Source organism: Neoarius graeffei, chromosome 25 (assembly GCF_027579695.1).
Source record: "Neoarius graeffei isolate fNeoGra1 chromosome 25, fNeoGra1.pri, whole genome shotgun sequence".
In the NCBI taxonomy this organism is placed as follows: Eukaryota; Metazoa; Chordata; class Actinopteri; order Siluriformes; family Ariidae; genus Neoarius; species Neoarius graeffei.
Window position 1 is genome coordinate 47,466,473 of NC_083593.1, and position 15,205 is coordinate 47,481,677.

Sequence of the window (15,205 nt, forward strand, 5' to 3'; positions counted from 1 at the left end):
GTGGGGATGGCCGTGCCAGGCTAGTAATCTCTACTACACAATGAGGCCTGCTGGTGGGCATATTTGTCTAGGAACGACAATGTGGCCCCCAGAGAAAAAAGTTTGGTGACCCCTGTACTAGGCTATCAGCTCATATACTGTGAGTAGAGAAAAACAAAATGGCGGAACGTGTTGCTGAACCAACCGAGGACGAAATAAAAACTCTACTTGAAAACAAAACCCTAAAAAAATACCCCCCCCCCAAAAAAAGCAGCAACATATGGAATAAAATGGTAAGGGTGTATCTTTATTTTATTTTTCAATAATTATTATTATAACATTTTTCACAAATTGCTACTGTCATTTCGCCAGTTTGTTTACATTCGAAGTGGAAATTATTTTGTCAGACGTTTTGTGTACAAATTTTTTATTTATCGAATTTGCTAAAAATAAAAATGTTCTGTTTCTCAAAAGCCAGTGAATGTGGATAGAATAACAGTTATTCCACTCAATCTGATCGTACATGGCTTATAGCCAGCTCAGGATACACGTCTCATTCGCTATCAGCTCATGTACGACTCGATTTCATGGAATAACTGTTAATTATCTCATTACAATGGAAGCTGTCAAGAGTTGGGATTTATTATGCAGTTAGTTCCGAAGTTGAAGTCTGAGTGGGTCAGAACATCTCCAAAATGCAGGTCATGTGAGGTGTTCCCAGTATGCATTGATTAGTACCAACCAAAAGTGGTCCATGGAAGGACAACCAGCGATAGGGTCATGAGCACCCAGTGCTCACTGATGCACTTGAGGAGCGAAGGCTAGCTCGTCTTGTCCAATCCCACAGAAGACCTGCTGTAGCATAAATAGCTGGAAAAGTTAATGCTGGCTATGATAGAAAGGTGTCACACAGTGCGTCTCACTTGCTGCTTGCTGCTTATGAGGCTGCATAGCCACCGCAGACCAGTCAGAGTACCAGTGCTTTGAGGAACATGACAAAGGTGTTGATTTGGCCTCCAAATTCCCCAGATCTCAATCTGATTGAACATCTATGAGATGTCCTGGACAAACAAGTCCAATCCATGGAGGCTCCTCCTTACCACTTGGAGAACTTAAAGTATCTGCTGCTCATGTCTTGGTGCCAGATACTACAGCACACCTTCAGAGGTCTTATGGAGACCATGCCTCGATGGCTCAGAGCTGATTGGTTGGCACAAGTGTGACCTACACAGTATTAGGCAGGTGGTTTAATGTTATGACTGATCAGTGTATGTAATACAGTATATGTCACATATTGCTTACTTTCAGCTTATTTCTTGTGAGCATCTACCAAATGTAACTGTGTGTGGGAAAAATATAGGCTGACAAAAAAGACTGAAACTCTGGAGAGATTTTTGGTCCGTGCTTCTAGGGAAACCCTAAAGGTTTTATGTGCAGCAGATGTTTCCCTTTTATAAAGAGATTCCAAGAGGAAGAAAAGAAAAACATTGGCAAGCCAAAGAACCCCTTTTCTCTTTCTTCTAGTGGAATGGATATACGTTACATTATGACTTTTAGTTAAAATATATTTTAAATCCAGGAAAGAATGGTTGTGTGAGTGGTTATAGTATTGTCTTTGAAATTTTGAATGCCAAAAGCTGTTGAATGCGATCTAAACCCCATGGAGGAACTGGAGAATTTGAGGGACATTGAAGAGCCTACGTAGTAAAATTTACTATAACTATTTACTTGAATTTGTGTAAAATGGAGACAATTTCAATTCTAATTCAAGTCTTCACTCTTTGTACTTCCACTCAACTCCTCGTTTAAGAGAGGAAGTGTTGTTTGTCCTCCTTTGAGTGTAAACAAAGGGTTAGGGTGAGAGAACATCGATGCATGGGTAATGAACATTATGGAAAAACCTCTCTGGTTAAACTCAAAGTCAGTAAATGTTTTGTGGTGTGTTTCCTGCTAAACACAGATCTAGCAGCAAGTCTGTGCTTCAGAACAGACTCCAATTAAACATTAAAGAACAAGGCTCGATCTGAACGATAGTGCAAATAAGTAGAACATGTTCACTTCACTGTTTAGTGAAGTTTCGAAACCTCGAGTTGAAACATGTTACATTTGTGAATGTGCTTTTGAGATACAGTACTGTGCGAAAGTCTTAGGCACCTTGTTTTTTTTTCATACAAACTTTCTTATAGATTTCTATTTTATGACTTCTACATTATCGAGTCAGTACACAAACATTTTAGAGTCCAAACGTTCATTTTCCAACACAAAATTAAATGCTACAGAAAAAAAAATCGTATCTGAGCAGAATATTAAATAAGAGATCACTTTTCAGACTAAAAAAGAAAACATAATGAAGGCTCCTGGGTTTTGGTGCAAAATGAAGAAGTGAGTGTGACGATCAAAGTGTTCAGAAGAACTGTGGCTGGTTCTGCAAGATGCTCAGTAAAACCTACAGCTCATCTCATCTCATCTCATTATCTCTAGCCGCTTTATCCTGTTCTACAGGGTCGCAGGCAAGCTGGAGCCTATCCCAGCTGACTACGGGCGAAAGGCGGGGTACACCCTGGACAAGTCGCCAGGTCATCACAGGGCTGACACATAGACACAGACAACCATTCACACTCACATTCACACCTACGCTCAATTTAGAGTCACCAGTTAACCTAACCTGCATGTCTTTGGACTGTGGGGGAAACCGGAGCACCCGGAGGAAACCCATGCGGACACGGGGAGAACATGCAAACTCCGCACAGAAAGACCCTCGCCGGCCACGGGGCTCGAACCCAGGACCTTCTTGCTGTGAGGCGACAGCGCTAACCACTACACCACCGTGCCACCCACCTACAGCTCATTTCTGCATAAAACTGCACTCGTTGGACCTGAGGCTACTATTTTTTTTTAAACCAAAGTGTCGTCTCACACCAAATATCGGTTTTGTTTCATTTATTATGGCTTACTGCTGTTTATAGTATTATTTTAATGTTGAAACATTTAATTTCATTATTTTTAAGCCATTTTTGGTCGACAGCATTTCTTTACATGTGTTTAAGACTTTTGTGCTTAAGTCCTTTTTGCACAGGACTGTACATGTCACACTCCCTGTTCAAAATGATGAAAACAGTGTTGCTAGGCAAATGGGAAATATACATAAATAATGCTGAGGCTAGTAATTTATCTCACTAGTACATTGCTGGTTATTGTTATAGACAATGGAAAGGTGGAGTGACAGAGGAAATGATACAGAACAGTCTGGAAGATCAACATTTCTCTCAGAAATGTTGATAAATTACTAAGAAAATACTTCATACAGATAATATTACATCATAATTACACTTAGCATTGACCGCTAACTGAATTTCTATGGGCTCCTTCATTCTGAAAAGCATTATATTACAGCTTGTTTACTGTCAGAAAATTTTATTTTAGACTTAATAAGATTTGGTGTGTGTGTGTGTGTGTGTGTGTGTGTGTGTGTGTGTTGTATTTTATGTTCCCTCAGGTCCCAGCGACTCTACAGTATTTGTGTGTACAATGATGGCTATTTGGTCATTCTCCGTGTCCATAGCGGTGTGTGTGTTGGCGGCGTGTGTGTGTATGAGTGTGTGTGAGCCCATCAGTTTGCGTCTTTCTGGAGAAAAGCGTAAACACTACGAGGGACGAGTGGAGGTGTATTACAATGGAGCATGGGGGACGGTGTGTGATGACGACTTTGACATGAATGCCGCACAAGTGGTGTGTAGACAGCTCGGATACCTTGCTGCTGTCTCTTGGTTTCCGTCTGCGAAATACGGCAAAGGAGAAGGTATAAACTGATTAACATTTTTAAATGCCCAACACATGGCTTAGAAACATCTCTACACCTTTACCCTCATCATAAATTGCATGATATTTGAATATTTTATATTTAAAACTTTAAGGTCGTCCTGCACTCATCACAGGCCAACACGTGTGGGATTGAAGTATCAGAGTGTTGATTTGTTTCATCATATTCTCTGTGATTTATTAATCAAAATTATCAAAATATTTGATCATTTTGTAGCAACAAAACATTAGTAACTAAAATGATCAAAATATAATGTAGATATAAAAATCTGTTCATCACTAGTATGTAGGTATGTGATTATTGTATTGATATATCGTGCAATGTTAAATTACGATACAAATTTATGACGATTCGAATTAATGAAATAAAAATGAATCACGATTATTATCAGGTTGCATAATCTTCTAGTTTTTCCGAGCTGTAATTGCATTGCTTAGACAGCAGAGGGTGCAATAATGTACAACAGCAGGAATACAGGTGACTTCATCCTAGGTGGAAGTAACACAGCTGTAATGCTGCGAAAACACACAAAGCAACAGATCTAAAATGGGAAAGAGCTGCTGTGTGACAGTATAAATAGATTTAACAAGAAATCAGGGCTCTCTTTTTACAGACTGCTGAAAGCAAAAGAAAAGAGAAGCAAATGGAGGAAGTACAAATATTCATACAAGTTTATTAAGAAAAGCCTATTAAAGTTTTTTCATTATTAATAAAAGGAATATTTTAGTTAATAGGCTATAATATTTTCTCCAACTTTTACAAATGTGGGTAAATTATTGTTGTTGGTTATTAAGAAAATGAAATGTTTTTTTTATTTAACAAAAGGAATATTTAAGTTGATAAAGAATAGGAAGATAAATGTTGCATTTTTTGGTAATAAAATTTTCTTAATTTAATTTTTTTTTCAAATATGTCGTGGGAATATTGAATTGTGAACCCAGTATTGCGAATTGAATCAAATTGTGAATTGGGTGAATTGTTACATGCCTACTACTATTATTTCATTTAATCTATTTTGCCTTTGGATGATCAAACTTATCTTTTGGCCCTTTTCCACTACCCTTTTTCAGCTCACTTCAGCCCGACACGGCTCGCATTTCGACTACCTCAGAGCAGCACGACTCAGCTCGCTTCAGCCCTACTCAGCACACAAAACCCGCACGGTTTTGGAGTGGGGCTGAAGTGAGCCAAACCAAGCCGAGTGGGGCTAGGGGCGTGAGCAGACACTCCCCTGTGCACTGATTGGTGAGGAGGAGTGTCCTCACATGCCCACACACGCCCTGCGAGCACGCTGGGATCTGTAAACACCGTAAACCCGGAAGAAGAAGAATTACGAATTACGAGAATTTCTGAAGCCTTATGCGCCTCGCCTCATCTATACGCTCTTGCCAGTATCTGTTGGCGTTGTCAGTGACAACAAGCCACAGCACCAAGACCAGCAACACTAACGACTCCATGTCCTCCATGTTTATTGTTTACTATCCGGGTCGTGAGACTACCGCTTAAAAGCTCACTGATGTCACTGTTTGCGCCGCCTAACGACATCACGTGACGTCCACCCATTTTCGCTAACTCCACCCAATGTGCCCACCCACTTCCAGCCAGCACGGTTCAGCGCGGTTGTAGTCGAAATGCAACTCCAACAGCCCCACTCAGCTCGACTCAGCCCAACTCAGCACGGCACGGCTCAGCCCAACTCAGCCGCGTTGGTAGTGGAAAAGCCATTTGTGCACTTTCTGCACTCATTTGTGCACTTTCTGTTTTTGGTGTTAAAGTGTGAAAATAGTTGTCCAGTGGTGACCAAGTTAGATTTAAATAGGTTAATATTTAGTGTGGTGATGCCAGTACTCTACTGAGTCAAGAACCCACATCCTTGCTGTCTCTCTGTTCATCTGTATGTCTGTTTTAATTTCTGGAAAAATCAGTTTTTATTCAATGCAGGACAGGAAGTGATGAACACTGAGACAGACAGTGTGTAGATAAGGAAACCTGGTGTCTTTATCTGCTATCTTTGTCTGCTTGTCTGGAGACGAACCTGATTTGTGTGTGTGTGTGTGTGTGTGTGTGTGTGTGTGTGTGTGTGTGTGTGTGTGTGTGTGTGTGTGTAGGTCCTATCTGGTTGGATAATGTACATTGTACAGGGAGGGAGGCTTCACTCTCTGACTGTCCCTCAAACGGGTTTGGAGTTTCAGACTGTAAACACTCAGAGGATGTCGGAGTCGTCTGTACACAAAAACGCATCCTGGGATTCAAATACATCAGCGTTGGCAGTAACGACATGGAGGTGAGACATATACACAATGAGAAATATCCATAAATGCACACACACCCACTTATATACAGTACAGTGGGGTCCAAAGGTCTGAGACCATGTTCAAAATCTGGGATTTAAAACTGGAAATAAACAGAAAGGTTTAGAATTTTGAAAAAAAAAAAAAAAGGAAATCTTGACTATTCAGGATTCAAGATGTTGCACAATTTCTTGGTCACTATTTAAATGGAGGCAAATTTGTGATAAGGACCATGTTAACTCCTTTGTACAAAAGGTCAGATTTTTCGTGAGTCTTATCCCCTCTGTTGAAGCACATGTTCATGTGACACACTGATGGATTCGATCTAACACGGATCATCAGATTTTACAGAATTTAAGTTTACTTTAGAATGCTTGTTTTTTCCAGATATCCTCAGGTTGGAAGGAAACTGATATTAGCCCTTGTTAAAGTGCATATCACGGGTAAATTCAGGAGCAAGATCAATGTAATTCTCCTATTTTATATTAAACTTTGGTCAAATATCTGTCACATTTTGCATTTTGTGCAATTTTTTTTTACCTTGCGCAATACCAGAAAAATTCTGTTGAAATCAAGCCATTTGAGGCGAATTGGTCCGCCTCTGAAAAAACTTGGCATTTGGATTTCCCAGGAAATATTGATTTTCGTGACGTCGCGTGCGGGACGCCTCCCTCAGAATCCTACGTCAGCACTGGTTTGTTTATGAGAAAACGACCTGGTGGTTTTCTGCAAATTTCTTCAATGTTATCACGTAATTATTAAAATGGTTAACAGATGTATCATAGGAGGGTGTAGCAACACCAATCTTAATGGGATTAGTACTCATCGTGTCCCACATTGCGCTCAGGTGACAATTCCATATTTTAATGCAAAATTGCTAGCTGCTAAACTTGGTCTACACAGGCTGTGCACTGAAACCATGCAAGCTCTCTCAGCCTGCTGGTGCTTCCACAAGTGACGTCACTAATCTGGCTCCAGACTCCCTTGGGATTTTTCCAGACGCGTTTTGTTATTTTATTTTTTTCTGCTGTAGACAGATGGCCTTGTGCAAAATTACCATTCTGGATGAGTGTGTAAAGGGACATACTTTCATATAAAAAAACCGAATTTGGTTCAGGATATGCACTTTAAGGACTACATAACAAATATAGCTAACCTGAAAGCTCTGTATGGCACGCCCTAGTGGTAAACTGACACAGATTGGTCATCAGATTATCGTTACAAAGGTTCTTCTTCTACGTCTCATAGCCAGCAAGAGCTGTAGGGACACCACTGATGACATTTTAACAGTCCATCATTGGTGTATCTAGGGCATTTAAACTTGGCAGAGCCCATCCCTCTCCAAGCTTGATCAATGGACAATTTAGAGTAACCAGTTAACCTAACTGCATGTCTTTGGACTGCGGGGGAAACTGGAGCACCTGGAGGAAACCCACGTAGACATGGGGAGAAAATGCAAACTCCACACAGAAAGGCCCTGTTGGCCACTGGGCTCAAACCCAGAACCTTCTTGCTGTGAGACAACAGTGCTAACCACTACACCACTGTGCTGCCCATTACAAAGATTATAGTTGTGTAAATACCAAGAATGTTTAGACAGGGTGAGAAGGGAGCTGTGGTGCTTCATCCTTGTGGCATTTTGACCAAAGCATGTCACAGACATTTCATTAAGACCTCAGGGAACTGTGGAAACTTGTGGAAAAGGAGTATATGTCACCTTTTAAAAATGAATGCCATTATCAATAAAGAAAGGAAGCATCCAGTGGGAATAAATGGCCTACCTGATGTTGAAAACAAAGCTGAATAGCAGTGCACTGAATATCAGACAAAATTATTTGACATTCATTTCAGTGTGGACTGACACCAAAGTTTGTTTTGGAGAAAACTGCAATCTAAGGTTCAACAAACAATTTTACACCATATTCCAAAACATTACACTATCAAGTCAAGTCAACTTTATTGTCAAATATGCTATACATGCTCGACATACAGCACGGATGAAATATCAGTCCTCTCTGACCCACGGTGCAAACAGGCAATGCAATAAATAAATATAGAATAATTGAAAAAAAACAAACAGTATAAACACTCTAGATAGGAACTAGACATAGACTAAACACTCAAACAATATCTCATCTCATTATCTCTAGCCGCTTTATCCTGTTCTACAGGGTCGCAGGCAAGCTGGAGCCTATCCCAGCTGACTACGGGCGAAAGGCGGGGTACACCCTGGACAAATCGCCAGGTCATCACAGGGCTGACACATAGACACAGACAACCATTCACACTCTCATTCACACCTACGGTCAATTTAGAGTCACCAGTTAACCTAACCTGCATGTCTTTGGACTGTGGGGGAAACCGGAGCACCCGGAGGAAACCCACGCGGACACGGGGAGAACATGCAAACTCCACACAGAAAGGCCCTCGCCGGCCACGGGGCTTGAACCCGGACCTTCTTGCTGTGAGGCGACAGCGCTAACCACTACACCACCGTGCCGCCCTCAAACAATATAAACAGTATAAATAAACAGTATAAACACTAGATAAGAACAAGACAGACTAAACACTCAAACAGACAATATAAACAGTATAAACACTCTAGATATGAACTAGAGGTAGACTAAACACTCATTTATATATATATATATATATATATATATATATATATATATATATATATATACACAACCCCGATTCCAAAAAAGTTGGGACAAAGTACAAATTGTAAATAAAAACGGAATGCAATAATGTGGAAGATTCAAAATTCCATATTTTATTCAGAATAGAACATAGATGACACATCAAATGTTTAAACTGAGAAAATGTATCATTTAAAGATAAAAATTAGGTGATTTTAAATTTCATGACAACAACACATCTCAAAAAAGTTGGGACAAGGCCATGTTTACCACTGTGAGACATCCCCTTTTCTCTTTACAACAGTCTGTAAACGTCTGGGGACTGAGGAGACAAGCTGCTCAAGTTTAGGGATAGGAATGTTAACCCATTCTTGTCTAATGTAGGATTCTAGTTGCTCAACTGTCTTAGGTCTTTTTTGTCGTATCTTCCGTTTTATGATGCGCCAAATGTTTTCTATGGGTGAAAGATCTGGACTGCAGGCTGGCCAGTTCAGTACCCGGACCCTTCTTCTACGCAGCCATGATGCTGTAATTGATGCAGTATGTGGTTTGGCATTGTCATGTTGGAAAATGCAAGGTCTTCCCTGAAAGAGACGTCGTTTGGATGGAGCATATGTTGCTCTAGAACCTGGATATACCTTTCAGCATTGATGCTGTCTTTCCAGATGTGTAAGCTGCCCATGCCACATGCACTAATGCAACCCCATACCATCAGAGATGCAGGCTTCTGAACTGAGCACTGATAACAACTTGGGTCGTCCTTCTCCTCTTTAGTCCGAATGACACGGCGTCCCTGATTTCCATAAAGAACTTCAAATTTTGATTCGTCTGACCACAGAACAGTTTTCCACTTTGCCACAGTCCATTTTAAATGAGCCTTGACCCAGAGAAGACGTCTGCGCTTCTGGATCATGTTTAGATACGGCTTTTCTTTGAACTATAGAGTTTTAGCTGGCAACGGCGGATGGCACGGTGAATTGTGCTCACAGATAATGTTCTCTGGAAATATTCCTGAGCCCATTTTGTGATTTCCAATACAGAAGCATGCCTGTATGTGATGCAGTGCTGTCTAAGGGCCCGAAGATCACGGGCACCCAGTATGGTTTTCCGGCCTTGACCCTTACGCACAGAGATTCTTCCAGATTCTCTGAATCTTTTGATGATATTATGCACTGTAGATGATGATATGTTCAAACTCTTTGCAATTTTACACTGTCGAACTCCTTTCTGATATTGCTCCACTATTTGTCGGCGCAGAATTAAAAACCCCTATGGAGAAAAAATCCAGGACCGTGACGTCGCCCGGTAGGACGCAGCCGGGGCCCCACCCTGGAGCCAGGCCCGGGGTTGGGGCTCGTATGCGAGCGCTTGGTGGTCGGGCCTTTGCCCATGGGGCCCGGCCGGGCTCAGCCCGAAGAGGCGACGTGGGCCCGACCTCCTGTGGGTTCACCACCCACAGAGGTAGCAGTAGGGGTTTGGTGCAGTGTGGATTGGGTGGCAGTCGAAGGCAGGGGCCTCGACGACCTGACCCCCGGACACAGCGGCTGGCTGTTGGGACATGGAATGTCACTTCGCTGGGGGGGAAGGAGCCTGAGCTTGTGCGGGAGGTTGAGAGGTACCGGCTAGAGATAGTCGGGCTCACCTCCACGCACAGCTTGGGCTCTGGAACCCAGCTCCTCGAGAGGGGCTGGACTTTCCACTTCTCTGGAGTCGCCCATGGTGAGCGGCGGCGGGCTGGTGTGGGCTTCCTTATAGCTCCCCAGCTCAGCCGCCATGTGTTGGAGTTTACCCCAGTGAACGAGAGGGTCGCCTCTCTGCGCCTTCGGATTGGGGAGAGGGCTCTTGCTGTTGTTTGTGCCTACGGGCCAAATAGCAGTATAGAGTATCCGGCCTTCTTGGAGTCCCTGGGAGAGGTACTGAGGGGTGCTCAGACTGGGGACTCCATTGTGCTACTGGGGGACTTCAATGCTCACGTGGGCGATGACAGTGACACCTGGAGGGGCGTGGTTGGGAGGAACGGCCTCCCCGATCTGAACCCGAGTGGTGTTTTGTTATTGGACTTCTGTGCTAGTCACAGTTTGTCCATAACGAACACCATGTTCGAGCATAGGGGTGTCCATAAGTGCACGTGGCACCAGGACACCTTAGGTCGGAGGTCGATGATCGACTTTGTAGTCGTGTCATCTGATCTCCGACCCTATGTCTTGGACACTCGGGTGAAGAGAGGGGCTGAGTTGTCAACTGATCACCACCTGGTGGTGAGTTGGATCCGCTGGCGGAGGAGGAAGCTGGACAGACCTGGCAGGCCCAAACGTATGGTGAGGGTCTGCTGGGAACGTCTGGCCGAGCACTCTGTTGGGGAGGTCTTTAACTCCCACCTCCGGGAGAGCTTTTCCCAGCTTCCGAGGGAGGCGGGGGACATTGAGTCTGAGTGGACCATGTTCTCTACCTCCATTGTGGACGCAGCTGTTCGGAGCTGTGGCCGCAAGGTCTCCGGTGCCTGTCGTGGCGGCAATCCCCGAACCCGGTGGTGGACACCGGAAGTAAGGGATGCCGTCAAGCTGAAGAAGGAGTCCTATCGGGCCATGTTGACCTCCGGGACTCCTGAGGCTGCCGACGGGTATCGGCAGGCCAGGCGTGCTGCAGCTCGGGCAGTTGCGGAGGCAAAAACTCGGAACTGGGAGGAGTTCGGGGAGGCCATGGAGAAGGACTATCGGTCGGCCTCGAAGAAATTCTGGCAAACCGTCCGGCGCCTCAGGAGGGGGAAGCAGTACTCTGCCAACACTGTTTACAGTGCGGGTGGGGAGCTGTTGACCTCGACTGGGGACATTGTCGGGCGGTGGAAGGAATACTTTGAGGATCTCCTCAATCCCACCGTCATGTCTTCCACTGAGGAGACTGAGGCTGATGACTCAGAGGTGGACTCGTCCATTACCCAAGCCGAAGTCACTGAGGTGGTTTGCAAGCTCCTCGGTGGCAGGGCACCGGGGGTGGATGAGATCCGCCCTGAGTATCTCAAGTCTCTGGATGTTGTGGGGCTGTCTTGGTTGACACGCCTCTGCAACATCGCGTGGCGGTCGGGGACAGTGCCTCTGGAGTGGCAGACTGGGGTGGTGGTCCCTCTTTTTAAGAAAGGGGACCGGAGAGTGTGCTCCAATTATAGGGGAATCACACTTCTCAGCCTCCCAGGGAAAGTTTACTCCAGGGTACTGGAGAGGAGAATTCGACCAATAGTCGAACCTCGGATCCAGGAGGAACAATGCGGTTTTCGTCCTGGTCGCGGAACACTGGACCAGCTCTATACCCTTCATAGGGTGCTCGAGGGTTCATGGGAGTTTGCCCAACCAGTCCACATGTGCTTTGTGGATCTGGAGAAGGCATTCGACCGTGTCCCCCGTGGTATTCTGTGGGGGGTGCTTCGGGAGTATGGGGTTCGGGGCTCTTTGCTAAGGGCTGTCCGGTCCCTGTACGAACGGAGCAGGAGTCTGGTTCGCATTGCCGGCAGTAAGTCAGACCTGTTCCCAGTGCATGTTGGACTCCGTCAGGGCTGCCCTTTGTCACCGGTTCTGTTCATAATTTTTATGGACAGAATTTCTAGGCGCAGCCAGGGGCCGGAAGGAATCCTGTTTGGGAACCACAGGATTTCATCTCTGCTTTTTGCGGATGATGTTGTCCTGTTGGCTTCTTCAAACCAGGACCTTCAGCATGCACTGGGGCGGTTTGCAGTCGAGTGTGAAGCGGCTGGGATGAGAATCAGCACCTCCAAGTCCGAGGCCATGGTTCTCGACCGGAAAAGGGTGGCTTGCCCTCTCCAGGTTGGTGGAGAAGTCCTGCCTCAAGTGGAGGAGTTTAAGTATCTCGGGATCTTGTTCACGAGTGAGGGAAGGATGGAGCGTGAGATCGACAGGCGGATCGGTGCAGCCTCCGCAGTGATGCGGTCGCTTTACCGGTCCGTCGTGGTGAAGAAGGAGCTGAGCCAAAAGGCGAAGCTCTCAATTTACCGGTCGATCTACGTTCCGACTCTCACCTATGGTCATGAGCTTTGGGTAATGACAGAAAGAACAAGATCGCGGATACAAGCGGCTGAAATGAGTTTCCTTCGCAGGGTGGCTGGGCGCTCCCTTAGAGATAGGGTGAGAAGCACAGTCACTCGGGAGGAGCTCGGAGTAGAGCCGCTGCTCCTCCACATCGAGAGGAACCAGCTGAGGTGGCTCGGGCATCTTTTTCGGATGCCTCCTGGACGCCTCCCTGGGGAGGTGTTCCAGGCATGTCCCCCCGGGAGGAGGCCCCGGGGAAGACCCAGGACACGCTGGAGGGACTATGTCTCTCGGCTGGCCTGGGAACGCCTCGGTGTTCTTCCCGAGGAGCTGGCCGAGGTGTCTGGGGAAAGGGAAGTTTGGGCTTCCATGCTTAGACTGCTGCCTCCGCGACCCGGTCCTGGATAAGCGGAAGAAGACGAGACGAGACGAGACGAGAATTAGGGGGATTGGTGATCCTCTTCCCATCTTTACTTCTGAGAGCCGCTGCCACTCCAAGATGCTCTTTTTATACCCAGTCATGTTAATGACCTATTGCCAATTGACCTAATGAGTTGCAATTTGGTCCTCCAGCTGTTCCTTTTTTGTACCTTTAACTTTTCCAGCCTCTTATTGCCCCTGTCCCAACTTTTTTGAGATGTGTTGCTGTCATGAAATTTCAAATGAGCCAATATTTGGCATGAAATTTCAAAATGTCTCACTTTCGACATTTGATATGTTGTCTATGTTCTACTGCGAATACAATATCAGTTTTTGAGATTTGTAAATTATTGCATTCCGTTTTTATTTACAATTTGTACTTTGTCCCAACTTTTTTGGAATTGGGGTTTTGTGTGTGTGTGTGTGTATATATATATATATATATATATATATATATATATATATATACAGTGGGGCAAAAAAGTATTTAGTCAGCCACCAATTGTGCAAGTTCTCCCACTTAAAAAGATGAGAGAGGCCTGTAATTTTCATCATAGGTACACTTCAACTATGAGAGACAGAATGGGGGGAAAGAATCCAGGAAATCACATTGTAGGATTTTTAATGAATTAATTGGTAAATTCCTCGGTAAAATAAGTATTTGGTCACCTACAAACAAGCAAGATTTCTGGCTCTCACAGACCTGTAACTTCTTCTTTAAGAGGCTCCTCTGTCCTCCACTCGTTACCTGTATTAATGGCATCTGTTTGAACTCGTTACCAGTATAAAAAACACCTGTCCACAACCTCAAACAGTCACACTCCAAACTCCACTATGGCCAAGACCAAAGAGCTGTCAAAGGACACCAGAAACAAAATTGTAGACCTGCACCAGGCTGGGAAGACTGAATCTGCAATAGGTAAGCAGCTTGGTGTGAAGAAATCAACTGTGGGAGCAATTATTAGAAAATGGAATAGATACAAGACCACTGATAATCTCCCTCGATCTGGGGCTCCATGCAAGATCTCACCCCGTGGGGTCAAAATGATCACAAGAACGGTGAGCAAAAATCCCAGAACCACACGGAGGGACCTAGTGAATGACCTGCAGAGCGCTGGGACCAAAGTAATAAAGGCTACCATCAGTAACACACTACGCCACCAGGGACTCAAATCCTGCAGTGCCAGACGTGTCCCCCTGCTTAAGCCAGTACATGTCCAGGCCAGTCTGAAGTTTGCTAGAGAGCACTTGGATGATCCAGAAGAGGATTGGGAGAATGTCATATGGTCAGATGAAACCAAAATAGAGCTTTTTGGTAAAAACTCAACTTGTGTTTGGAGGAGAAAGAATGCTGAGTTGCATCCAAAGAACACCATACCGACTGTGAAGCATGGGGGTGGAAACATCATGCTTTGGGGCTGTTTTTCTGCAAAGGGACCAGGACGACTGATCCGTGTAAAGGAAAGAATGAATGGGGCCATGTATCGTGAGATTTTGAGTGAAAACCTCCTTCCATCAGCAAGGACATTGAAGATGGAACATGGCTGGGTCTTTCAGCATGACCATGATCCCAAACACACCACCCAGGCAACGAAGGAGTGGCTTCGTAAGAAGCATTTCAAGGTCCTGGAGTGGCCTAGCCAGTCTCCAGATCTCAACCCCATAGAAAATCTTTGGAGGGAGTTGAAAGTCCGTGTTGCCCAGCGACAGCCCCAAAACATCACTGCTCTAGAGGAGATCTGCATGGAGGAATGGGCCAAAATACCAGCAACAGTGTGTGAAAACCTTGTGAAGACTTACAGAAAACGTTTGACCTTCGTCATTGCCAACAAAGGGTATATAACAAAGTATTGAGATGAACTTTTGTTATTGACCAAATACTTATTTTCCACCATAATTTGCAAATAAATTCTTTAAAAATCAGACAATATGATTTTCTGGATTTTTTTTTTCTCATTCTGTCTCTCATAGTTGAGGTATACCTATGATGAAAATTACAGGCCTCTCTCATCTTTT

General features: G+C 44.6%; 1 protein-coding gene across 1 annotated transcript in view; it reads left to right on the forward strand.

Annotated features, from left to right (window-relative positions):
• The window catches only part of loxl2a (lysyl oxidase-like 2a), a 107,216-nt gene that overhangs the window by 6,624 nt on the left and 85,387 nt on the right, over positions 1–15,205 (forward strand). Inside the window, exons 2-3 of the mRNA XM_060908786.1 lie at positions 3,476–3,778; positions 5,908–6,083. Coding sequence (XP_060764769.1) covers positions 3,508–3,778; positions 5,908–6,083 — 447 coding nt within the window. The 5' untranslated portion in view covers positions 3,476–3,507. The remainder of the gene's footprint in view (positions 1–3,475; positions 3,779–5,907; positions 6,084–15,205) is intronic.